Genomic DNA, 27,441 nt, shown 5'->3' on the forward strand with positions numbered 1-27,441 from the left:
TTCAGTCAGATAATAAGCACCTCTCAGGCGCGACCTGGCTTGTTTCTCACTCTTGTGTAGAGCTAGGCACAGAATAGGAGGGGCTCAGTGAATTAGCTTTTTGCTTCCACCTCCTAAAAAACAACCCCACAACAAATCTTCTAGGCTTGTTTATCAGTGAACACTGCCAATGGAGATCTGAAGCGCAAGGTTAGTTTTAACTACTGGAGTCCACACTGTGGATGGTTTTCTGAGGTAACTGGTATAGTGTTTACACAATTCACCAAGTAGAGCGAGCTCTGGGTACCTTTCCTATAGCTGACATGCCAGTGGCTGAGGAGAGAGCAACATTCAAGCCGTCTCCAGTTGGGGCCTTGGTCGGAATGGCCAATTTCTGTGCTGCCCATGGCATGCTAGAGGAACTCATCCCCGGCAGTTGCCTAGGCGTCTACCACTCGGCTTCCATAAAGGGATTTGAAGAGATGCGCGGCTTCAGGGTATTTCCAGCTGTGCCGCTGAGGAGTTATGTGACCTTGGACAAGTTTCTTCCTCTTTTAGGAATGTTGCAATGGGCCTAAGTTCCTTCTTCCGGGACTACAATGGGGACGGTCAAGCGATCTGGAAAACATTCTCCTTTAAACCTTTATTGATCTTCGATGACACGCGGCGGGAAGACCAGGTTCCAGAGACTCAGGGGTCGCAACGCGGGAGTAATCACCAACCACGCCTCAATTATCGCGAGATGCCCTCCCTGCGCTTCGTGGCGTCATTCTCTCGACGGCCGTGGCGGCGTCGGGGACGGCGCGTAAGCTCCTCACAAGGGCGACCCGTATCCCTCCGCCGGCGGCGCGGCCCGGCCCTCCCTACCTTGGTCCTCCAATCCCTGAGCCTCCCGACCTGCCCCTCGGCCTGGGCCCACCCCGCGCTCCGGCGGCCCCACCCCGGCGGCGCCGCCCGCCCTCCCGCGCGTCTCTCTGTCCACCTGCAGTAGGCAGGAAGGCAGACAGTGCCCCCGGTTGTCCGACCGAGAGGCGTCTGCCAAGCCCGAGGCCTGGGCTCTTGCTCTCCCGCGGAGGGATCCGTGGCGGCTGAGGTGGCGGCCCAGAGCTTAGGGGGAAGAGGCAGCTGCGGCGGCGGCTGCTCGAGCGGCAGCGCATAAAGGGGCCGCCGCCGGGTGATGCGGTGACCGCTGCGGCAGGCTCAGGAGCCGAGTGGGCCTCGGCCCTTAGCCCGTCCGGCCGGGCCCGCGCTCCCGAACTCCCCGTTTTATTCTGCCGACCCGCGATCGCCTGGGCGGCCTCGCATCCCCTCGCCCCTTCCCCGTCCCCGCCCCCGTCCCCGCCCCGGGGGCCGCCGTCACCCGCCTCCCACGATGGCTCTGAAGAGAATCCACAAGGTAAGCGGCCGGAGGTCGGCTGCGAGGACGGGCCGCTGGGCGGGCCGGCTGAGCAGGCTGCGGCCTGCACTTCCAGTCGTCGCCTCTGCCGGCTTCTGGCCTTTTCGGACCCGGCTGCCGGCGACGGCCCTGCCGGGCGGCCTTCACACCCCACTCCCAGTGATGGCGCCCGAGGAGGCCCCGGCGCGCAGCCCGCGCTTAGGCCGGACGTGTGCTCTCCCTCTCAGCATTCCTCCCCGGCCGCTTTTCCAGGCCCTGCGTGGCGTGGACCCCCAGGGCCTCTCGGCCTGGGGCTGCTGGGCTTCAGAGCCATTGTCCGGCCAGGCCGAGGTGGGGGGCTGGGGCGTTGGGCGGTCCCATCGACAGAGGTCGAAAGGGCTCCTCGCCCTATCTCTGCTCCTCCGTACCTGCCCTAGCTCCCTTCACAGAACTGCTTGAGCTCGGGGCCCATATTTCGGAGAGATGGAGGAAGCAGTTTTGCCCCGTCCACAAGTGTTTTTTAGTTCACTACCTCTTGGGCGGCTTCAGACTTAGGTCTAGTCTGCTCGTCCACAAACTATTACTGTAGGAAGTTCAGAAGAGAAAAAATGTGACTCTTCTAAGGGAGGAAGAGTAGCGGGAAAAGCGTTTTATTCATTGAGGTTGCCATATGTAGTAAGAAACTAACACTTAAGTTTTTCAAGAATGGATCTAATAGAAAAGCTGCTAAATTGGCAAGAGTAGAGGTAGAAACCTCAACGTTGAAAACTACAGGAGAAAGAATACAAAGGTTCCTTTCACCCAGTTCTTTCACAAGATGGACTTTAATGCTTAAATTAGGAGATATGTTTAGGGAGAACTTTTTAATTTAGAAGGGGTTTTTTTAGCTTTTCCTATTAGAATTTGTTTTTCTTTTTTAATTGAGAGTTATTGATTCAGTTATTGACGAGGAGATTTTCCCAGTACTAACATCTCGAGTATGGGTTTGGTTTAAAATTTAGTTTTTTCTTCTCCTCTAATATTGTAACCTTTTAGTGCCAGACACTCATTTTTTTCCTTAGGAGTGGGGAGGCACTGTTTGGTGATTCACTTGGCTGCTCAGAGAGCCAGTGTTAAACCTTTAGCTACTTAGTAAGAAAGATATTGGGATTATTCATCTTGAACCATGGGATGTAGATGCAAGAGGAAGAGAACTTTACCTTCAACTTTCAAGATGTAGATTGTTGGATGTTTTAAACACCTCAATCTTCATTTAATTCTTAATCAAAGACCTTGAATGTAATGTGGAATTAATCCCAGTTATTGTAAATTAGGTTAGATCCCTACCAAATTCTTCTGATTTCCTTGATTTCTAACAAATGAAAAAGGGCAGACTTTAGACAGAGTAAATCTTGTACTAAAATGAGGCAGGGTGTTTGTTAAAAGAAGCTTGAACCTTAAGCAGAGATCTCTGAAAGTAGATCGTTTCAGGGACAGGAGCATATTGAGGAATGGCCGTCAAAGTAAAATACATATTTTGAAGGCTTTTAGGAGTTAGTAATATCTTACAGAGTCTAACTGGGAAGTTATCAGTTTGTGATGCCACTTGGTTTATACCTATAGAAGATTGTGCTCTTTTACAACCTGAAGAGGAGAGAGTGAATAAAATGTGTGATAATTTATAGATCAAGAAATCTAAGTGTTAATCTCTACATTGATTGATATATGTATTATAGAGACTTTTTCCAAGAGGAAAATAGCACTTTGACTCAAAACATTTTATTCTTCTAATAAAACTTGTCCCCAGTAATATGGCTTCTTATTAATTATATTTTCTAGAATAGATTTTATCTAAAACATACCCTTATAAAATTTTTAATGAGGAAAGTAAAGTTTAGACAATAACTCGAACTTTTAAAACGCAATATTAAACTTTTTCTCCCTCCTCCTGGTTTATAATCAGAGTATGGCTTGATTTCTGAGACTGCCAATGATTAGAAAAATGATATTTATTTTTGGATACCAGTCAATAAGATTGTGAAGACAAATGGAAAATTTCCCCCCCAAAACTTTTTGTATGAGACTAGTTTTAAATTGAATGGCAGACTTATTAGGTATGGATAAGATCAGGTCTATCTTATTCTCAGCCCTAGTAATTTATCTACAATGGAATTTCCAAGTCTTTCTTGGCTTGTATAATTGATCTCGGTCTTGAACCTTCCTAATTATCATTCTCTAAATAAATATTTCTATTTAAATACACTCCAAACTTTAGATATCATGAACTGCTGCGTCTGGCTTCTAATAAAATTTTACTAAGAAAAACACATTTCACATTGTGGCATCTTCGGGAATTCATTATCTTGTTTCTTTGACAGAGGAAAATAGTGTTCTGTGAATTTGGCAGTCCTTTAAATGCCATGTCTTTTTTGGAAAAAGCTTTTGGTGGACTTTATTTTGAAATGCTTTTTAAAATGAGATCTCCCAACCTATGAGTGTACCAAAGAGGGTCATTATGAACACCCAGTGTAGTTCTGGGCACGATTAGGGTATATCCTCAGGAATTATTTGTATCTATACCAAATGGCCCAGCCTGCTATGCTTTGAGGTTTTCTGCTGCATTTGTAGGTCTTCAGCTTTGATTGCATACTTTGAGTGCCTGCTTCTAGCAGCACCACCCCCAGCCCTTTTCCATTTGGCTGCATCTAGTCTGTTGTGGGGTGGGAAACCAGATCACCGAGCTTATTAAAATTATGCTTAAAATAAGATCTAGTGTATGCTCTGAGTGAAGAGGCTTCAAGTGTTCTGTGAACTGTGTTGCTAATCAGAGACCTTTTTGACTTGCTTCCTGTTTTTACTTTTTTTATACAGGTGCAGGAGGCTCTTTGGTGCTCTTACAGTGCCATAGTATTGAAATATAGGGTTAATTTCTCTATTCTTGGGAAGGGTAAAAGACTGAATATCTTGAGTCTTTGAGGAATTGAAAGCAGATCAAAGTTAGGATACTTAAAGTTCCTTAACAGTAATTGTTATTAGCCTTGTACATTTTAATGGAATCCTGCTAGTTATATTAACATTTGGTGTGTAGCTTTAAAACAAAGTAATGCTTGAAAACAAAGATCATCTTTTGATCTGTCCTATTTCTGTGATAAAGATTTTTATGACTAGCTTCTTTTAAGGCTTCTCAACAGATTTAAAAAAAAAAAAAAAAAAACCCAGTAAAATAAACAATTCGAATCTGATGATTACAAAGACCAGGCAGGAAACCAAAGTGAACAAAGAGAATTGGGGGGAACTAGAGAACGCATGTCCCATCAGATGAGGGCAGCTGCAGCTCAACCAAATAAACCAAACTTGTTGCCCTCTGAGTCAATTCCAACTCATAGTGACCTTATAGGACAAGGTAGAACTGCCCCGTAGGGTTTCCAAGGCTGTAAATCTTTAAGGAAGCAGACTGGCACATCTTTCTCCTGCGAAGCAGCTGGTAGGTTTGAACCACCAAACTTTTGGTTAGCAACTGAGCGCTTAACCACTACACCACCAAGGCTCCTAGCTACCAGCTCCCGCCAAATGTTGCTATTGTGAGTGTCGATGGGCCTAGTGTCTCCAGATCTTTTATTTTTTTTTAACGGAAGCCATAAATTCTGATTTTTGGCAACTAGCTAGAATATAAAAAAAAAAACATAATTTTTTTTTTTTTGGTAGTTTGATAGGTACTGATTTAATGTGAATTAAAAATAAAAAAGATTTGAGATTCAGGAGTATAAGGATTAAGTCATTTAAGCCATATTTTCTGCCTTTTTAAAAGTTCAAAATTATTGCTTTACATAGGTCCCTGGGTGGCACAAATGTTTTGCATTTGACTACTAATCTAAAGGTTGGCAGTTTGAACCCACCCAGCAGTGCCGTGGAAGAAAGGCCTGTCAGTACGCTTCCATAAAGATTACAGCCAAGAAAACCCCATGGAGCAGTTTTACTCTAACACATGGGGTCTCCATGATTCAGAATCGACTCGACAGCAGTGGATTTGGTTTTGTTTTTATATAGATGGACAAGATTAAATAGTTTTTGGCAAAAATCCTAATTAACTTTCTGCTAAGGTTTTATATGGTTATGTGTAAGATCATAGGGAAAGCCAGTTTAACAGGTACATTGACCCTATAGTAGAAGTTTACATCTTACTCTTAACTTTGTGATCTGTTTCATGTTATGAGTCATCTTTCTGTAAACTATGTATATATTTTCAAAATTTTAAAAATCGGAACATTAACAGCATGATTCTTAAAAATATGGGAAGGAGTTGTAATGCTGTAGTATTACTGAATAAAAAAATATTTAAAAATTCTGTACTAGAGGTCTGGTACTACACGTTAATATTATCAGAGGTAAGGGCTGATTTGTTTCAAAATGATGAAACAAATTAGCATATAGTCCTGTGGGGTACTGGAAACTTTAATATAATAAATAGTTGGCTGAAGATGGCTATTTAAATTAGTTCTATCTTGGAAAGCAGACATACCTTCTTACTCCAAAAATAAACTTCTTGAAATAGGTATCTTTGGGAAGTTTTTTGTTTGTTTATCTTTCGTAAAGAATGCTTTGCTTTACAAAGGCTTACTGGATTGAATAACTTTCTTTGGCTCTACCAGGTTGCGATTTAAATGTAATTCAAACGGTCATCATTGAAGGATAACTGTTAATAAATTTAGGTCTTCTTTAAAGTCTATTAGTGTGTATTGGAGCCCTGGTTGTGCAGTGATTAAGAGATCAGCTGCTAACCAAAAGGTTGGCAGTTTGAATCCACCAGCTGCTCCTTGGAAACCCTATGGGGCAGTTCTACTCTATCCTGTGGGGTCGCTGTGAATCGGAATCGACTCGATGGCAATGGGTTTGGGTTTTTTTTTTTTTTTTTAGTGTATATTACTGCACTGCAGATTGACAAAAGGGAGATTTTGACAAAGTCCAATTCTGGGTATTTTGGTCCAGAGAGAGATGGCTGCTAAAATATCCTAGGCAGTTCCCAGGATAGGAATACCTGACTCATGCCTGATACTGCCAGGAACCTCAGCAGCCTCATCCCAGAAATGCAAGAGTACACTTGTTTTTTTCTGTAGAAATTAAAGTTTTGGTGGTTAGGTTCCTAAGCTAAGCTTCAAAATCATATTAAACTATGGAATCGGGAAATAAACTACCGTTTGTTTTTCTGTCTCCAGAGTCAAGGGAGATTCCAAGTAGTAGAATCATAAAATGTTAATACTGAAACACATCTTAAAGCTGCTGTCTGAAAAGGCCACATGGCTTGCCAGGTAAGACTAAGTCTGGATCAAGAACTTGGATTTCTTAACTGTGTCCAGTGTCTTTTCTGGCAGGCCATGTGTGTTACTCTTATATGGTTGTTGGGTATGTAATTCCAGAGGTTACAGTCTTTTTATTTTGTTCAAACAATTGGATATTTAAACTCTGCTCTGGAACCTGAAGATCTTTTCCTCAACATCCCTTTATATTGAAAGAAAATTTTAAAAAGCTGTCTTTTTTAGAGTAGTCACTGTATATCAGGCATTACTTACTGAATCTTCTCAACAATCCTGTGAGAATTCTGTTCTCCCCAAGTTAGAAGAGAAAATAGAAATTTATAAAAGTAAACAAATTTGCCTAAGATTACATGGTTATGATAGGAAGGGCCAGGATTTGGATGCAGGCAGTCTTAATGACAGAGCCAGTGCCTCTCCAAAATTACCTGCCTTAGCTCTCCCTCTCCTCCTGTCTTGTCTCTGGAGAAGCTAGACTTTTCCCTTCACCAAGCTAACTTTTGCTTTCCATCCTGATCTTTCCTTCTGCCTGGTCCTTGCTCTTTAGTAATTGTCCCTGCTCTCAGTTTCAGTCTCTTCTCTACTTATTTCCCTCAGCATCCAAATTTACCCCAAGATTTTCCCCATCCTAAAAAAAACAACAAAAACAACTTTTTAAAATCCCCCTCCCCCACTAGAGCTACTTCCTTCCTCTTCTTTATTCCTCCCATCTCTGACATTTCAGTGCCAAAATTCTTGAAAGAATAGTCTATTCACTGTTCTGGGGCTGTTTTGTAAGGTCACTGATGATTACTTAATTGCCAAATTCAGTGGATACTTCAGTTTTTATTTAATTTTTGTAAGTTAACATGATTGATTGTTCATTTTCCTTAGCTGTTGGTAAACTGCTTTCTAGTTCTCCTTCCCATATCTAGTGTTTCCCAACTTTATTAGTCTATTTTTCATACTAGTATTATTGCTGGAATACAAACAAACCAAAACCAAACCCGTTGCCATTGAGTCAATTCCAACTCACAGCGACGCTATAGGACAGAGTAGAACTGCCCCGTGGGGTTTCCAAGGCTGTAAATCTTTAAGAAAGCAGACTGGCACATCTTTCTCCCACGGAGCAACTGGTGGTTTCAAACCACCAACCTTTCGTTAGGAGCTGAGTGCTTAACAAACAAGAGCTCACAAAATAATGCATACTTGGATTAAAATTGACAGCACAAATGGTCCCAGATAAATTAATTAAAATATGTCATCAAAATGTAGTTTCATATGCTTTTTTCTTTACCATAAGCAAAAAAAAAGAAGTATTTAAAACAGGATTTTGAATTGGTTCTTCCCAGTTCAGTCATGCTTGAGGAAGTGAAACCGGAACAGACCTGAATTTTTAAAATTTGGGTGAACTGGAACAGGAAGAATTATGGGTCAGAGCCCCGCTAGAAACCTAATCTCCTTAGAAAACAAGGGCAGCATACACGTTGCACAGCAACCAGATCTCTTGCCTGTCTGATTTGGAGCCAGAAACAGTGGTGCCCTGCTCAAAGATGGCTGCCTACCGTACCACTTTGAATGTGTGTCACTCCACAGTCCTGCTAGTAATCCAGTCTCACTCATCAGACTCCTGAAGGGGCTCATTACGCCTTTTCTGAGTTTCCCATTTCAGTGCTTCGACCTGTAATTTTTCTTGTTTCAGTTTTCTTGCTGGTTCACCCAAATTCTAAAAATTCAGGTCTATTCCAGTTTCGCTTCATCGGCAGTGACTGAACTGGTTTGAACCGGTTCGAAGCTCTGATTTAAAACATACTATGATGAAACATGTTTTATTTTCATTTTGTTGTAAAATAGTAAATACTTTAAGAATACTATTTTTCTTACATAATAAAAGGGAATCCTCATCTCATGCTGCATAAAATGTTACTGTATATTGCTTTTGTTACAATATAATATCAAAATTTGTGTCAAACAAGTACATTGTAGTAAAAGAAAGAATACAAGCTACATAGTTTACAATATTCATATTTGCAGTATTCTGGCAACTAGGCTATGACAGCATTATCAATTGTGTCATCATGGACATGTCACGTATTTTTTTAATAGAAGCTTTATGTTTATTTTAACAAGTTCTAACTTCTTGGGCTTAAGAATCAAAGGACTCTGCTATTCATTTGAAACTTCCTTATTCTCACTGTTAAGTCCATAGGGAGTGGGTAATTATAGTAGAAATACTTAATATACAATAAGCTTTGATGAAATAGCTTCTGAAATATACATTGAATTATGACAAGAAACAGGATAGATCAGTGATGGTCAAAGAGACGGTAATGCCATTGGTTAAATGCTGCTTGTGCATCAGAACACAGATGGAAAGTCCCGTGTGGGCATCTTTGTTTTGTGGTGTACAAGTTCCTTGAAGCAAATTATTGTATTAAAACTGCAAAAATATGTAGTATTTATTTAAAAACATGTATTAAAAGTAGATAAAATTTAGAATAAAAAATAATCCCACCTTTATTTCTGTAATGCATATTAGTATCTCGTGGGAAATACTGCTGTAATTTAAAGTTTTAGTTGATTTTTCTTAGAAGCATTTTCTTTTGGCCTTTGTGAGTGCTTTTCCTTAATACAGAGAACATCTTCTCACCCCACCCCCACCTCTTTCTAAATTCTTTATTCATCCTTGGGACTTAACAGAAATGACTTCTCTGTGACGCATGCCCCAGGCATGCAGGCAGTCAAGGTACTACTATAGAACTGTTTCTTAGTATACAGACATGATTGTTTCCCCCTTTAGACTGAACTCTTCCAGGGCAAAGTTCCTGTCTCTATTCTTTGTATCCCAGTACCTGACACATAGTAGGCATTCAGTATTTGGATGAATGCCAACAGTAAATGGAATGGAGGAAAAAACCAATAGGATTTTGCAGCACCGTGCCTGCTGACTCATGTTTTAATCCTGTGGCCTTAGGTAAGTCACTTCACTAGTTTTCTTGAGCCTTAGCTTCCTTGTCTATAGAATGGTGATAGTGTGACATACCCTGCAAGACTGTAGAGAGGATTAGAAAGAAGGTATATAAAGTGCTTGGCACTTATGAACTACATAAAAGGTAGTTTTAAATATTACTTATCACTGTAGCTTAATTGGCCAATAATGTTGACCCATAAAATTGGTAGAATCTTGAAATCTTAGGTGTCAGTGTTTAGCATTTCACCTTATTGCCACCCCCAACCAAAAAAAAAAAAAAACCTGATGGTGTGAAAATAATGAAGTTTTATATTATTTCTAAAGTGAAAAAGGGACTGAATCTCAAATTTCTTCTTTAACAAACTTCAAAATATTGTCACCTCTTAATCAACCTCCCATTGCTTTGGCCCACCTGCATGGACACCATTCTTATCCTCCCCACCACCCTCAGTGTGCCCTTCTCATTCTGCCCTGACTTGGCCATCCTGCACTGGCCCGTGCCCATCCCCCATATGCGTGCCCTCCTCACTGTACTTGAGCTCAGACACCTTTTGCCTGACCCAAATATTTAGATAAAAACTGATAAGATCATGTGGTTCTTGTCTTTTGTTTTATTTATGTGATAGATTACATTGATTGTTTTTCTAATGTTGAACCATCCCTGCATACAGTATAAATCCCACTTGATCGTGGTGAATTATTTTTTTGATATGTTGCTGAATTCTGTTGGCTAGAATTTTGTTGAGGATTTATGCGTCAATGTTCATGAGAGATGTTGGTCTGTAACTTCCTTTTTTTGCAGTGTCTTTACCTGGTTTTGGTATCAGGGTTATGCTGGCTTCATAGAATGAGTTTGGGAGTGTTCCATCTTTTTCTATGCTCTGAAATACCTTTAGTAGTGGTGTTAACTCTTCTCTGAAAGTTTGGTAGAATTCTCCAGTGAAGCCATCAGGGCCAGGGCTCTTTTTTGTTGGGAGTTTTTTAATTACCTTTTCAATCTCGTCTTTTGTTATGGGTTTATTTAGTTGTTCTACCTCTGTTTGTGTTAGTTTAGGTAGGTAGTGAGTTTGTAGAAATTTGCCCATTTCCTCTAGGTTTTCAAATTTGTTAGAGTACAATTTTTCATAGTATTCTGTTACGATTCTTATAATTTCAGTTGAGTCTCTTGTGATATAACCCATCTCATTTCTTATATGGGTTATCTGCTTGCTCTCCTATTTTTCTTTTGTCAGTTTGGCCAGTGGTTTATCAGTTTTGTTGCTCTTTTCAAAGAACCAACTTTGGTCTTGTTAACTTTTTCAATTGTTTTTCTGTTCTCTATTTCATTTAATTCTGCTCTAATGCTTATTGTTTCCTTTCTTCTGGTGCCTGAGGGCTTCTTTTGCTCCTCTCTTTCTGCTTGTTCCAGTTGTAGGGTTAATGTTTTGATTATGGCCCTTTCTTCTTTCTGGATGTGTGCCTTTATTGCTATAAACTGACCTCTGAGCACTGCTTTTGCTTTGTCCCAAACGTTCTGGTAGGATGTGTTTTCATTCTCGTTTGAGCTTATGAATTTCTTTATTCCATCTTTAATTTCTTCTATAACCCAGTAGTTTTTGAGTAAGGTGTTGTTCAGTTTCCATGTGTTTGATTTTTTTTCCTTGCATTTTCTGTTGTTGATTTCTACTTTTATGGCTTTATGATCAGAAAAGATGCTTTGTAATATTTCGATGCTTTGGATTTTGTTACGGCTTGCTTTATGGCCTAATAATGTGGTCTGTTCTGGAGAATGTTCCATGTGCATCAGAAAAGAAAGTATACTTGGCTGCTGTTGGGTGGAGTGTTCGGTATGTCTATGAGATAAAGTTGGTTGATTGTAGCATTTAGCTCTTCCATGTCTTTGTTGAGCTTCTTTCTGGATGTTCTGTCCTTCACTGAAAGTTGTGTGTTAAAGTCTACTACTATTGTGGAGCTGTCTATCTCTCTTTTCAGTGCTGTTAAGAGTTTTGTGTATTTTGGAGCCCTCTCGTTGGGTGCATAAATTTTTATTATAGTTATGTCCTCCTGGTGTATTGACCCTTTAATCATTATATAGTGTCCTTCCTTATAGTTTGTGGTGGATTTTACTTGAAGTCTATTTTGTCAGTCTGCCACTCTTTGTCTCTTTATTGGTGCGTTTAGTCCATTTACATTCAGCGTAATTATTGATAGGTATGAGTTTAGTGCTGTCATTTTGATGTCTTTTTTTATGTGTTGTTCACAGTTTCTTTGTTCCACTTAATTTTCTGTGCTGAGTCATTTTTCTTTATGTATTTTCTTTTCATCTTTTTCATTGTTGTTGATTCTGTGTTTGCTGAGCCTTTATATTTTTCTAGTTTTTTATTTTTACTTGTAGGATTGTTAGTTTCCTTTGTGGTTACCTTAATACTTACTCCTATTTTTCTAAGTTTATACCAGTCTTTTCTTTCTTTATAACACCTTGACTTCCTCTCCATATGAAAAATCTATGTCTACATTTTTTAAGTCCTTTTTTGTTTTAATGTTGTCATCTTTTACATATTGACATCTGTTTTCCTATTTTCAGTGTTTTAGCTTTGATTTCCTTTTGTGACTTCCCTGTCTGGGTTGATGTCTGGTTGCTGTGTCCTGTGTTCTAGTCTTGGGTTGTTATCTGATGTTACTGATTTTCAACCGAGGACTCCCTTTAGTATTTCTTGTAATTTTGGTTTGGTTTTTGTAAATTCTCTAAACTTCTGTTTATCTGGAAATGCCCTAATTTCGACATCATATTTGAGAGACAGTTTTGCTGGATATATAATTCTTGGCTGGCAGTTTTTTTCCTTCAAGGCTTTATGTATGTCATCCCATTGCTTTGTTGCTTGCATGGTTTCTGTTTAGTAGTCCAAGCTTATTCTTATTGACTCTCCTTTGTAGATGACTCTTCATTTATCCCTAGCCACTCTTAAAATTCTCTGTCTTTGGTTTTGGCAAGTTTGATTATAATATGTCTTGGTGACTTTCTTTTGTGATCTACCTTACGTGGGGTTCGATGAGCATCTTGGATAGATATCTTGTCATCTTTCACGATATCAAGGAAGTTTTCTGCCAACAAATCTTCAAAAATTCTTTCTGTATTTTCTGTTATCCCCCCTGTTCTGGTACTCCACTCACTCATAGGTTATTCCTCTTGATAGAGTCCCACATAATTCTTAGGGTTTCATCATTTCTTTTAATCCTTTTATCTGATTTTTCCTCAGATAAGTTGATATGAAGTGCTTTATCCTCAGTCTCACTAATTCTGACTTCCGTTGCCTCAATTCTGCTTCTGTGACTTTCTGTTGTCTAATTCTGAAATTTTATTGTTAATCTTCTGGATTTCTGTCTCTGTGGATTCTTGCAGCCTGTTAAATTTGTCATTATGCTTTTCTCTAATCTTTTTTAAAAATTTCCTCTGTTGAGTGTTCTGTGTATTGCTTAATTTCCTGAAGAGTTCTGTGTATTAATCTTTTGTATTCTGCCTCTGGTAATTCCAAGAAATTTTCCTCCTCTCGAAAATTTCTAGATTCTTTACTTTGGGAGCTTGCTGAAGCCATCATGGATTGCCTTTTTATGTGATTTGATATTGACTGTTGTCTCTGAGCCATCAGTAAGTTATTATGTTTATTTATTTTATGTTTGCTTACTGTGTCCTAGCTTATTTCGTTTTGATATGCCCAAATAGGTTGCTTGTATGAGCTAGTTTGATTATTGGCACCTTTGAAGCTCTAATGTCCTGTCACCAGGTGGTTAGATCTGTTACTATATATGTGAGCTCAGGAGTTCACCCACTCCTCCTGGATGGATTCAGCTCAGGTGCCCAGGTAGATAGCCACCAAGCGTGTTAACAGTCCTAGACAGGCATGGGTGATTGGTGTAGGCACAGGTATCTGGCTGCAGCAGGGTGACACACTCTGAGCAAGGCAGGGGGCTGACAGCCGGCCCTGAGTGTCCAGGAGGAAGGTGTGTCCTTGTTCCTGAGAGGGCGTAGGTGGGTGGGTTTTATAGCTGGACTATGAGCACCTAATGCTGTTGGCTGTAAGGACTGAGGGGGCACCTCTTTTTCATGGGCCCCTATTGCAGGTGGCTAGGTGGCATGGGTGGAGCCACTAATCCTCAGCCCCGTGATTGTGGGTAGGTGAAGACCCTCCTTAATGGGCAGAACAGCGTCAAATGTCAAGAACCTGCTACTTCACAGCTGAAAAAGTTGAAGTTAGACTTCAGGTATATACCCTGTTGTACTGCTGTAATGAGGGCCTACACTGTGGAGATGGGCCCACACAAGTCTATGCACGGGGAAAGTCACTCAAAGTCCATGGAGCCCTTATGCCTGTGCCTAGGCAAAGGAGCTGTGCCTACCCTGGGTTCCTGGCTTAGGGGAGCCGGCAGTTAATTTTTTCCTGTTTGTTAATTTGTTCACTCTCCAAGGCAGGGAGAATGGCTCTGAGCTTGTGACGAATCCTACTTCCGGCCCAGGGAACTCGGCAATTGCTGAAGCCGGTCTGGGACCCAGTGCAGAGCAGGGAGTGGGGAGGTAAATGGGAGAGAGGTTTTTCTCTAAGGGGGATGTTTTTTATCCACGTGGTGAGCCGTAGGCAATTATTTTATCTTTTGCTGGATGGAGGGCTGCTTCTCACTGGTTCTGGGTGGCTGTGTAGACCTTCTGGAGTTTGATCTCCCCCGTGTGGAAAACACACTTCCCCACCACAGCTGCTTTCCTGCCTCACCGCTCACCCCTGAGCTGCTGAGGCCTGAAGGGCTCAGGCTCTCGCGGGGTCAGGTCTGGCAACTCCTCGCTGCTTCCGAACCCTCTCTACGTCCCCCTTGCAATCCTTCGGGTTCCTGAACTCTGCCTTTGATGTTCAGGGCTCCCAGATTGCCATATATAATTGAATCACTTGTTTTTTCAGGTCTTTGTTGTAAGAGGGTCCACCAGAAGCATCCAACTCCTCTGTCATCTTGGCCCCGCCTCCTCATTGGCCATTTCTGTATCTTTGAAGAAATATCTGTTCCTTTGTCCATTTTTTAATTGGGTTGTTTGTCGTTTTGTTGTTGGGTTGTAGGACTTTTTTATATGTTCTGGATACTAAATACTTACCAGATATATGGTTTGCAAAATTTTTTTCCAATTCTGTAGGTTGTCTTCACTTTGTTCATGGTGTCCTTTGACACAAAAGTTTTTAATTTTGACAAAGTCCAGCTTTTTCTTTTGTTGCTTGTGTTATTGGTGTCATACCTTAGAAAACTGCTTAATTTAAGGTCACCAAGATTTACATCTAGGTTTCCTTGAAGAGTTTTAATGAAGTTCATTGCATTTTTTCTTGTTGTTGCTTTGTGCTATGAAACCATTATCTAATCAGGGTCACAGAGATTTACACCTATGTTTTCTTCAAAGACTTTGATAGTTTTAGAGCTTACATTTAGGTCTTTGGTTGATTTTGAGTTAATTTTTGTATATGGTGTGAGATGGGGGGGTGTTCAGATTTATTTATTTATTTATTTTGCATGTGAAATCTAGTTGTCCCAGTATAATTTGTTGAAAAGATTGTTTTCCCCACTGAATTGGCATTCTTGTGGAAAATCAATTGCTCATGGATGTATGAGTTTATTTCTGGATTTTCAGTTCTAGTCCATTGATCTTTATGTTTCTTCTTATGCCAGTATTATGCTGTCTTGAATACTGTAGCTTTGTGGTAAGTTTTGAAATTGGGAAGTATAAGTCCTCCACCTTTGTTTTTCTTTTTCAAGATTTTTTTGTTCCTCTTTCTCAAGTTTGTTTTGGCTATTTGGGGTTCTTTGCATTTTCATATCAGTTTTAGGATCAGCTTGTTCATTTCTGCAAAAAAGGCAGTTTTAGAATTTTGATAGGGATTGCATTGAATCTGTAGATCAGTTTGGAGAGTATCTGGACAGGTCCTTTTGTTTTCCATCTTTGGTTTTTTGATCTACTTTCTGCAAAACTTTCTCAGCTTTATTTTCCAGCTCTTTGAGCTCTTCATCATTCTCAGACTTTTTCTTCTGTTTGTTTTTTGTTTTAAGCATCCTCCTTTTGTTTATTTCATGGAAGCAGTAGCTTCTTACCTTGAAGGATATTCATGCTAGTTTGTTTATTTTGGCTTTTTTCTTCTCCCTGCATAGTTTGTTTTCTCATGCTTGCTTTTTTCTCTTCATTGTTTTGGTCTTTATCTTTCTTGTTGAAGATGAATCGTCAGATGACTGCTGTTAGGTGTCTGTCCTTATTTAAGAGTAAACCAAAAAACCAAACCTGTTGCCATCGAGTTGATTCCAACTCATAGTGACGCTATAGGACAGTACAACTGCCCCATAGGGTTTCCAAGGAGCAGCTGGTGGATTCGAACTGCCAACCTTTTGGTTAGCAATGGAGCTCTTAACTACTGTGCCACCAGGGCTCCTATTTAAGAGTAGGATACTAAAAAGCTGATTACAAGTCCTGAACGTGTAGGGGTGAGTTTTGGCAATTCTGGAATTCAGTGTATGGTTTTCTGGGCTATTTCTCTAGATGAACCACTGATGTCAGTATATTGTATAATTCTTTACCTTGTGCTGGTCAGGTTTCCTTGAGAAGGATCTTCTAATCTGCCTGGAGAGTACAGGCCAGGCTACCACTGGGAACGAAGTATGTATGTAAATGCTTTAAATATTCACTTAATCTTCCTGTTTTTCGTGTATCATCCATGACCTTCACTGCCTGGCGTCTCTCAGTCCGTAGTCTTTTTGTTTCAGCTTTTCCAGAGAAGAAACCTCTAGCCTGATAATCAACATATAGTATTGCTTTGGATGTTGTCAGAATTTACATAGATTAATGAAATTGTATACATCTTTAATGACATGCATTTTCATTCAGTACAAATATACCAAAAATATTTTTGTTTTTTCAATTGATTCCCCTATGGTGGACGTTGTTTTCAGTTTTTTTCCTACTACAAACAGTGAAGCATTAACATCTGCATAAATGTCACTTGGTGCACATCGATGAGGGCTTTTTCTTTATAGTCAGAATTGTTTGGTTATAAAGTATGAGTGTTTTCAGTTTTACAAGATACTGCCAAATTGTTTTCCAAAGTTGTTAAACTAATTTAGACTCCCAACTATGAGAGTTTCTAATTAACTTTTTATTATGGAAATTTTCAAACATACAAAAATGGAAAGAACTATAACAAATTTCTGTGTACCCATCAGCCATCATTTCATGGTCGTTCTTGTTTGATTTATTACCCCCTCCACTCCCAGTCTATCACCTGTCTGTAAGTTTGTTGTACTGTGGTGACTTGCGTGTTGCTATGTTGCTGGAAGCTATGCTACCGGTATTTCAGATACCAGCAAGGTCACCTATGGTGGAGAAGTTTCAGTGGAGTTTCTAGGCTAAGACAGATTAGGAGGAAAGGCCTGACAATCTAATTCTGAGAATTAACCAATGAAAACCCTCTGGATTACAGTAGAATATTGTCTGATACAGTGCTGGAAGATGGGACCCCTATGTTGGAAGGCACTCAAAATACACAGTGGCCACAGCAGTGGACTTGAGCATACCAGTGATTGTGAAGAGGTGTAGGACCAGGTAACATTTTGTCCTGTTGTACGTGGGGTTGCCGTAAATTGGAACTGACTCCACAGCAACTAAGAACCACCCTCAATAGGTTTTTTTTAAATAAATTTTATTTTGGAAAATGTTCATGTAAACAAAGATAAAATAAGTTCACTTTGTGAAAAATCATCAAGCCATACATTTATACTTTGTATACAACTGTAAACTTGCACTTCATACTTTTTTGGAGAGGTGTTATTATTTATTTTATGGGCTTGTCTATTGTTTGGCTGGAAGGTGGTCTCTGGGAGTGGCTTCAGTTCTAGGTCAGAAGGGTGTCTTAGGGCCATAGTCTTGGGGGTTCCTGCAGTGTCTGTCAGACTAGTAAGTCTGGTCTTTTTTTGTGAACTTGATTTTTTGTTCTACATATTTTTTCTGCTCTGGCCGGGACCCTCTGTTGTGTTCCCAGTCAGAGTGGTCTGTAGTGGTAGCCAGGCACTATCTAGTTCTTCTGATCTCTAGGTCATGTAGGCTGTGGTTCATGTAGTCCCTTAGTCCTTTGGACTAACTGTTCCCTTGAATCTTTGGTTTTCTTTACTCTTCTTTGCTCCAGATGGGCTCAGTGGATTTTTTTTTTTCTCTTATAGACTTTTTTTAATCAAACTTTGACTGGTAAACAAATGAACAGTGAACAAATGGGCATTAAAACGGGAAAAAAGCCAACCGAGGAAATGGCCAATCTTGTGATGTTCAAAGATTGTTTGCTGCTGCTGTGTACATGGATTCACTGTGATTGTGATTTAATGTTGTGTTCATGTGATCTGGCCACATTTTCTCTTAGTAAAATTGGTCTTAGTTGCTAGATTGGAGTCAGTTAGCTTAGTGCTTTCCTGGGTTCTAAGAGCATGGACCAAGTCTAGGAGCTGCTGTCCTGGTGCTCCACTTGAGCGGCAGATGAGTCTAAGGAACTTTACCACTTTCTATTTGTGTCACTTTGCTAAACTTTCTCTGAGTTTCTGACTTCCAGGAGTGTTTGCTGCTTGCGTTCAAGGCGGCTTCATTGTATGCCTAGGACTTAGAGTGAGCAGGTCTCTATTTGGTCTCCATTGTTGGGGCTGCCTGTCTCAGTTGAGCCACCTTAGTGATTGGAGCTGTGCTTTTATACTTGACTGTGACAAGTATGTGTGTGTGCATGCTTGTGCGCAGATTTTAATTAGCAAACCTATGAAATATGCATTTAAAATCCAAGCTTTTCCTTTATAGGACCTGGAGTAACTCCATCTGACTGCTAAAGAGACCCTTTTGTACTTTATTCGTTCTATCAGAACCATTTTTGACTAGCACATATAGAACACCAAGTGGTATTTTTCGTTTTTTTTTTTTTAAGTGATGCATAGGAAGATAGTGAATTAGGTAGACATAGTTTGAATACTGGTCGAACCTCTTACAAGCTGTATGCAGCTTGGGCAAATTACTTATGTTCTCTAATTTGATATGTATTCATTTGCAAAATGGCCATAAATCATAGACCCTTCTTCATGGTGCTGGTGTTTAGATTCAGTGAGATATGCCTGCAAAGTCTTACCATAACATCTATCTGGTAAACGTTAACTATAATTAACGGGCCAGATGTACCATTTGTATTGTTTCCCAATCATTTATTAACACTTTTGTTTTTTTATTGTTGTGCTTTAAGTGAAAGTTTACAATTCAAGTTAGTCTCTCATACAAAAATTTATACATATATTGTTATGTGACCCTAGTTGCTCTCCCTATACTGTGACAGCACATTCCTCCTTTCCACCTCGGGTTTCCTGTGTCCCTTCAGCCAGCTCCTGACCCTCTCTGCCTTCCCATCTTGCCTCTGGACAGGAGCAGCCCATTTAGTCTTATCTACTTGAGCTAAAAAGCACACTCTTCACTAGTATCATTTTATGTCCCATGGTTCAGTCTTATCTTTGTCTGAAGAGTTGGCCTCAGGAATGATTTTGGTTTTGGGCTAACAGAGAGTCTGGGGGCCATGTCTTCTGGGGTCCCTCCAGTTCAATGGATTATTTTGAAGCCAATCCCACGTGTCACATCATTTTTTCTATAAATAATTTAGAATGTTTTTCTAAAAGATAAGGCAGTGGTTCTCAACTGGGGGGAGTTTTGGCCACCAGGTGATATTTAGCAGTATCTGAAGACAGTTTTGGTTGTCACAATGAAGGGGTGGGCGTGCTACTGGCATCTAGTATGTAGAGGCCAGGAGTTCTGCTAAACATCCTATAGTGCATAGGATAGCCTCCAGCAACAAAGAGTTAGCTGGTCCAAAATGTCAGTAGTACTAAGGTTGAGAATCCCTGAGATTAAAGACTCTTTAAAAAGCATGCACATAATACGATTATCGCATCGCATCTAAAAATTATTCCATCTGAAAATATGCATGATAATTTTCTAATATCAGATATCTAATTGGTGTTTAAAGTGTTCATGCTCAAAGGACTTTTTTTTTAAACGTTTGGTTTATTTGCATCAATACATAAGCAAAGTCAACTCACTGCATTTCATTGCCTCTTAAGTGCCTTTTAAGCTATAGTTACCTCCTCTTTTTTTCCTTGAAGTTTTTTTGGTTTTAACCTTAAAAAAAATCTGTCTACTCTTATTTTAGTGGGGTATTAGAAGGGAGTGAAACTTGTGTGTTCGATCTGTTACTTTGCCTGGAAGTTACTTTCTTTCTTAAAAATTTTTTTGTTGTGCTTTAGGTGAAAGTTTACAGAGCAAATTAGTTTCCCATTTGATAGTTTACACATAAAGTGTTCCATGACGTTGGTTCCATTCCCCTCAGTGTGTCGGCACTCTCCCTATTTCCACCCTGGGTTCCCTGATTCCTTTAGTTGTGTTTTCTACCCCTTCCTGCCTTCTCATCTTTGCTTTTGGGCAAATGTTGTCCTTTTGATCTCGTAAAGTTGATTGTTCTAAGAAACAGTTCCTCTCGGTATTATTGTTTGTTTTAGGGGCCTGTCTATTGTTTGGCTGAAAGATGGTCTCCAGGAGTGGCTTCAGTTCCAAGTCAGAAGCATGTCTTAGGGCCATAGTCTTTGGAAGTTACCTTGAATGGTTATTCCTTTGTATTTCTAAACCTATAACTCCATGCAGTAGTGTATACTAAAATATATCTTTCTAGGGGTTGTAACTCTAAAGGGACAAACACTTCAAAAGTCAAGAAATGCAGAACACCAGTGGGTTTGATTGTCTTTATATAGCTGATAGAAGTATTAGGCATTTATGTATTTTTTAAAAATAGTTATGGTTTTCTCCTAGATCAATATGAACATTTAAAATGGCTGTCTTCTAAAATTCACTAAGGTGGTCTTTACTACCTCATTTGAGGTTTTTGGTGTTTATGCCTGCTACAGGATTAAATACTGTTTGATGTTGTTAAGGATACTGAACAATATATTTGGATGTCAAATCTGAAGGGGAGTGAATCACTCGAAATAAACTTTTATCATGACTTTTCCTTCTTAACAATATCTTAAAATATTAAAATTTTTTCTTCTGAACCAATAGTTTTCAGGCTCCCTCCCCCGCCCCCCCGCCCCCCCGTTTGGCTGGGAAACTGCTAAGGTAATAATTGTTGGAAAGACCTCTTGTTCAGAGTCTTGTTCTTTTTAAAGACTTTATAGGGAAATGTATCAGATAGCTATTGCTGGGTAACAGACTACCTCAAAATTTAGTGCTTTAAAACAACAATGATTTACTCTTAGGATTCTGTGGGTTGACTGGGAGTTTCTGCTTCAGGTGTTGTCGGTCAGAGTCATTCCTGTAGCTATATTCAACTGGCAGCTGGGTTAGAAAGTCCAAGAAGGCCTTTTTCACATATCTGGGGCCTTGATGCTGAATATTAGCTGGAATTGTACCCCATCACCACTCCCCAGATGGCCTCTCCATCAGGATGGCTTGGACCTCTTATGTGGTGGCTCAGAGCTCCAAGAAGAGTGAAAGATGTCAAGTCTCATAAAGGCTAGACCTGGAACTGACACACAGTCACATTTGCTGTATTTTATTTGTCATAGCAAGACAAAAGGCTAGTCTGGATTCAAAGAATGAGGAAATAGACTCTACTTCATGATAAAGAATATTTACAGAGAGGGGAGGAATTGTTGGTAGCCATTTCTGGAGATTATTTACTGCAGGGGACCTTGTACTAAGTGTTGTCTTAATAACATATTTACTTGTTGGATAAGGTCACATGGTTATAAATTTAATTTTGTAATGGAATTTTGTTTTTTTAGATTAATTAAAAACAATTCTAATGGTTAAGTAATACTAAATTTACGTTTTTATGAATATTAAAGAAGTTTTTTTCTGTAAGTTTGCTTGACCAGTCAATAAGGAAGAAAGGAGAGTAGAAGGGAAAGGAAAGGCATGTTGGATGTGAAACTTTGAAATGTAATTATTTTGAGGAGGTATGTAGCCATTTACTTCGGGCCCATTTTTTTCCTGTCAGAATAACTCTTTTGTTTAACCTAGTGCTGGGAGCCTGGGGGGGAAAAAGTTAGAAAAGTAAATGATATCAGGATGTAAGCATTTCTAGAAAGCCATAGGTATTGGGATTAACCAAGTTTGTTCTTGTAGGATTAAAATATAATCACTGGATTCTTGAATTTTTACTTTGTATTGTTTTTCTTATATGGCTTTAAAAACCTGAAGACCAAGCAGGTGGTTATCTTCTTGGTTGCCTGTTTCCTCTGGAAAGTATAGGATAAAATTGAGTCACAGTAAGAATTTCATGCTACCAGCCTTGTTTCTACTGAGACTTCTTACTTAAGTCATGGTCTTGATAGCACACATATATTAAGAAACTTGAGGCTGACGAGGCTGTGCTTTTTTTTTTTCTTTCTTTTGGACTTGATTCATAGTATTTTCATGCTCTTCTATTATCATACCAGAGAACTACTTTTTTCCTGCTTTGTGCCTCCTCTATGTTAATTTAAAAAATGCTCTCAGAATCCTCACGTAGTACCACTGTAACGACTGTATGGCTTAAACATTTCCTGTAGGTTAATTGGTTAGATCTACCATATCAAAAACTGCTTCCTAGAGCCATACTTAGTTCTTAATATCAGGAAGTATAAAAATGTTCTTGAAATAGTAATACTTGTTGGTACCAAGCTTTTCCCCAGCTTAACCGTACTTGAATTTTCTGTATGGCTCTCCCCCCAGTCTTTGCTGCAGATAAAACGGAAATCCTTTTAGGATGTGAATTCTGTCATAGAAAAACAAATTGTTTTTCTTATTGTCATGGTACTGTAATATCTCCCCCAAGGCAGTATTAAATGTTTCTATTACTGTGTAGAAGATACTTGATTGGAGGACATATCAAGTGCTTTCAATGTGGACAAAGGGCTTCTATCTCTAAGGTTTCATAAAATATAATTTAAAAAAGACATTTCTTCAGAAGTACCTGTTCATACTTTTGTTGCTACTGTCTAATGTCTAGTTTTGGAGGCTGGACTATTCCAGGGAGATGAAAAAATCTTTTTCTGTCAATTAGTGTTTTGAATAATTGTTCTAAAATATAATCCTAGGCTTGGAACTTGGTCCTGGGTTTCTTTTTCTTTTCCTTTCTCCCTTCCTTTCTTTTTTTTAAAGCTTAAATTTAACAGCTTGGTTGACTGTTGGTCTACCCATCATATATCATAGAGATTGTCCATCTTTAGGAAGACTGACATAACCATAGTCAGATTTATCATTTTGAATTCTCTGCAACTAACCTGCCGTGCTTTAGAAGAGAAGCATTACTTTAAGTTTCAAGAATTTACAATTTTAGATTGCTGGTTTTTATATATTTCAAAATATCAGAGTACTAAAACGTCCCTATATGCTACTTGGAGCCCTGGTGGCACAGTAGTTAAGAACTTGGCTGCTAGCCAAAAGGTTGACAGTTCGAATCCACCAGACACTCCTTGGAAACTGTATTCGGCAGTTCTACTCTGCCATGTAGGGTCGCTATGAATTGGAATCGAGTTGATGGCAATGAGTTTGGTTTGGGGTTTTGGTATGCTACTTACTAAAAATAGTACATGCATGTTTTGTTGGGGGGGATGGTGGAGGTACATGGTTTTACAGGGTTTAATGGAAAATAGGATGCCATTTTACCTCTTTTTGAGGTCCCCATTATCCTGCCACTTTATGTAGCACTGAAGCATGCCAAGATAATGATACTCCCATTGCCATCGAGTCGATTCCGATTCATAGCGACCCTATAGGACAGACTAGAACTGGCTCATAGGGTTTCCAAGGCTCTTAAATCTTTACGAAAGCAGACTGCTGCATTTTTATCCCATGGAGCCGGCTGATGAGTTCAAGCCACCGATCTTTCCATTAGCAGCTAAGCGCTTAACCACTGCCAGCCACTAGTGCTCATTTTTCATCTTCTCAAGTTTGGAACTGTGGTACATGGTGATTAGTGTTATAGAAGAGTGTTGCAGTGACCCCTGACAAAATAAGTTCTTAGGGTTTCTAGTTTTCTGTGTAGTTGTTGACTAAGGTGGGATTTAGCTGGTGGAGGAGATCGTGGTCATCCAAATGCCAAGAAGAAAGCTCTCTTCTTAGTATTTTAGTGTTTTCTTTGGAGCTTAATCTGTTTTTTTTTTTTTTAATTGTTGTAGTTTAAATGAAATTTACATTTCAAGTTAGTCTGCCATACAAAAATTTATACATGCATTGTTATGTGACCCTAATTGCTCTCCCCATAGAGACAGCACACTCCTCGTTTTCACCCCTTATTCCGCATGTCCATTCAACCAGCTCCTAACCCTCTCTGCCTTCCCATCTCGCCTCCGGACAGAAGCTGCCCATTCAGTCTCTTGTATCTACTTGAGCTAGGGGGCACACTCCTCACGAGTATCACTTTATGTCCCACAGTCCAGTCCAATCCCTGTTTGAATAGTTGGCCTCGGAAATTGTTTTAGTTCTGGGCTGATAGAGATTCCGGGGGCCGTGCTTTCTGGGGTTCCTGCAGTCTCAGACCATTAAGTCTGGTCTTTTTACTAGAATTCGAGTTCTGCATCCCACCTTTCTCCTGCTCCCATCAAGGACTCTTCTGTTGTGTTCCCTGTCAGGGCAGTCATTGGTGGTAGCCAGACACCATCTAGTTCTTCTGGTCTCAGGCTAATGAAGTCTCTGGTTTATGTGGCCCCTTCTGTCTCTTGGGCTAATACTTTTCCTTGTGTCTTTGGTGTTCTTCATTCTCCTTTACTCCAGACGGTTGGGACCAATTGATGCATCTTAGATGGCCACTTGCAAGCTTTCAAGACCCCAGACGCCACTCATCAAAGTAGGATGTAGAACATTTCCTTAATAAGCTTTGTTATGCCAGTTGACCTGGATGTCCCCTGAGACCTAGATGTCCCCTGAAAGCATGGTCCCCAGACCCCTACCCCTGCTACTGTGTTCCTCAAAGTGTTTGATTGTATTCAGGAAACTTCTTAGCTTTGGTTTAGTCCAGTTGTGTTAGCACATAGGCTCTTTACATCTACCTGGCTATGTGCTGTCCTCACTTTTGACACAGAGCAGTGTAGAGCAGAGACCACTGCTTCAGTCACTGATCCTGTGTGGAGTTGAACCACTTCTCATCATTTCCAGGAGTTAGTAGGAAGGAACATCCATGGAACAGTTTACCTGCTTTGTTTTAGTACCACGTGTACTTCCCTAATACTTTTGACCCCCTACTTACTACAGAAGCCTAACTGGAAGAGTTGTGGTTTTTGTATCCTGTCATTTACTCAGTTGTTTCCTACTTTGGCCTTGGTTGCCAAACGTGTACATTATTAGATGTATGATCTGGCGACTGCAGTCAGTATTAGGGAATGAGGAGATTGTTGTCTTTCCAAGTGCCTTACTTAGTTGACTCTATGGTCCCATTGATTGAAGAGTGTAACATTATTGTATGTACTACTGAGAAGAAAAAAAATTACTGTCAGTTAACCTGACATACCATTGATTGTAATATACAGTCTGATTTTAGGTACATTAAGATGTTAAAAAAAAAATGTATCTTACAGTCAAAAGGTGGTATTATCTTTCTCTAGGTACTTACAATTACTAGGTGTAATTGTAACTATCTGTTCTTCGACAGGTGTTTACTGGGCACTTCCTACGGACCAGGCACTGTGCAAAAAGCTGGAGGTCAGATCCCTATTTGTCACTGGGTCGAGACATTACATAATCACAGATAAATATGAACTATGCTAAATGTTAAAGCAGCTTGCACTTTTCCCTTATAGTATTTAACAAGAAATCAAATGGAAGTGGTGAGCAGACTACTGGGAAGGCCTCTCTAAGGGAGCAACATTTAAGTGAAGACTGAAATATATGGAGGGATGGGAGGCAGAGGATTTCTAGAGACCTGGATTGATACAAATTTAAAAGGCCAATGAATTAAGGGGGGAAGGTGTTTAAATTAGTAAATAATAGTTCATATAGGTAAAATGGCTAGGAAAGGTTTTTAATCTTCAATAATGAGCAGAGAATATTGTCTTTAATTGTAGCAGAACGTTTCCATCTAGATAGATGCTGCTGAAGTGCTCGAAGAAAGAAACTGCTTGTTCTCTAGTATTATCTAGTTTCACCCCAAAACATCTTTTACATTTAGGATCAGTAATTGAATCTTAATGTATTTTGTACATTATTGTAGACTACCTTTCTGTTTCCTGACATGGTGTTTGGGTTGAATGGAATGGACTTCCCTTGGAAGTTGTTTAGATGCTTTTATTTGTCTTCTCATTTGCAAGTGTTTGAGCACCAACTCTACTTGCTACTTGTGCTAGGCATTAATCCACTGATTCAGACATTTCAGTGCCTCTTGTGTTCCAGGTTCTGAGGGATGCAGTGAAGAATATGGTATACGTTGTTCTCTCACTCGAGTAATAATTAAGCATTTAAAGGGTAAAGGTGGAGTGCACAGAAGTTAACTTTTGATAGTTGTGGATAAAAAATTGAACATGAAACATAACTATATAGTACCATATATGATACTAGATTTGTATAGTACTGTAAATGCATAATGTAGCTGCTTGGAGAAAGAAGGAGATCTATGGGGAATAAAAAAGTTAAGGTTTTTTTCATTCTAAAGTGGTGTGTAAACACTAATCTTTTTAATTTGAAATGTTTGGTGTTTTTGTGTTTTAAAACCATAATTGTGAAGATAGGTAAAAGTAAACTTAGGTCTAGCTTTTTTGTTTTAACCTCAGGTTCATAATTGGGTTTAGTATATGCATTTAAAAAGTTTCCTATTGCTTTCTTCTTTGTGAAGCTGTAAACATGCCGAGCAAATTTGAATGCCTAATAACTCAATTGGAATTTATTTTTTAGAAATGTCTTATAAGTATAAACTCACTGAACTCACTAACTTTTTAAAATCATTTTTCCCATAGTTGACTTTTCCTGCTTGTTAAATAGTGATTGATTTATTGTTAGTTGCTGTTGATGGACTCTGACTCATGGCGACCCTGTATGCGCAGAGTAGAACTACTCCATAGGGTTTTTGAGGCTGTGACCTTTCAGAAGCAGATTGCCAGGCCTGTCTTTTGAAGTGCTTCTAGATGGGTTTGAACCGCCAACCTTTTGGCTAGTAGTAAAGTGCTTAACCATTGGTGCCACCCACGGACTCCTTGAACAGTGACAAAAAACCAAAACCAAACCCACTATGAGTTGATTCCAACTCATAGCGACCCTATAGGATAGAGTAGAATTGCCCCCATAGGGTTTCCAAGGAGTGGCTGATGAATTCAAACTGCTGACCTTTTGGTTAGCAGCTGAGCTCTTAACCACTGCACCACAAGGGCTCCCCATACAGTGATAGGCCTCACTATTTTGGCTTCCTGATTACAACCTTTTCCTTTAAATTTTCTGTAGTTCCTTAAATTTCTTGTTTTGAATTTGGATAATCAGGATCCCTTTTTGTTACACAGAACATTAGATCATATTTATTTTATAAATAAAAATACAATAAGATGTCTTTCTGTAGTTCCTTGAATTTCTTGTTTTGCATGAGGATAATCAGGATCTCTTTTTGTTACACAGAATGTTAGATCATATTTACTTAATAAATATAAATACAGTAAGATATCTTGCTTAGTTTACTTTCTGCGTTGTTCTGCGTTGTAATATGGATAGTACAATCTTTTTTTTAAGTTATTTTATTGATTTATTTTTTTAATTGTACTTCAGGTGAAGGCTTACAGAACAAATAGTTTCTCATGAAACAGTAGTACACATGTTGTTTTATGACATTGGTTAA

General features: G+C 39.6%; 1 protein-coding gene across 2 annotated transcripts in view; it reads left to right on the top strand.

Moving 5' to 3' along the window:
* The first annotated feature begins 229 nt into the window (after nucleotides 1–229).
* UBE2D2 (ubiquitin conjugating enzyme E2 D2) overlaps nucleotides 230–27,441 on the top strand; it is a 59,562-nt gene continuing 32,350 nt past the window's right edge. The window contains exon 1 of one of the 2 annotated variants that reach the window (XM_023735599.1): nucleotides 230–784. In XM_023735599.1, coding sequence (XP_023591367.1) covers nucleotides 548–784 — 237 coding nt within the window. In that variant the 5' untranslated portion in view covers nucleotides 230–547. Of the gene's footprint in view, nucleotides 1,376–27,441 lie in introns of both variants that reach the window. The other variant, XM_004381063.1, reaches the window with a different exon arrangement.

This window comes from Trichechus manatus, unplaced genomic scaffold, assembly GCF_000243295.1.
Source record: "Trichechus manatus latirostris isolate Lorelei unplaced genomic scaffold, TriManLat1.0 scaffold00080, whole genome shotgun sequence".
NCBI classification, from domain to species: Eukaryota; Metazoa; Chordata; class Mammalia; order Sirenia; family Trichechidae; genus Trichechus; species Trichechus manatus.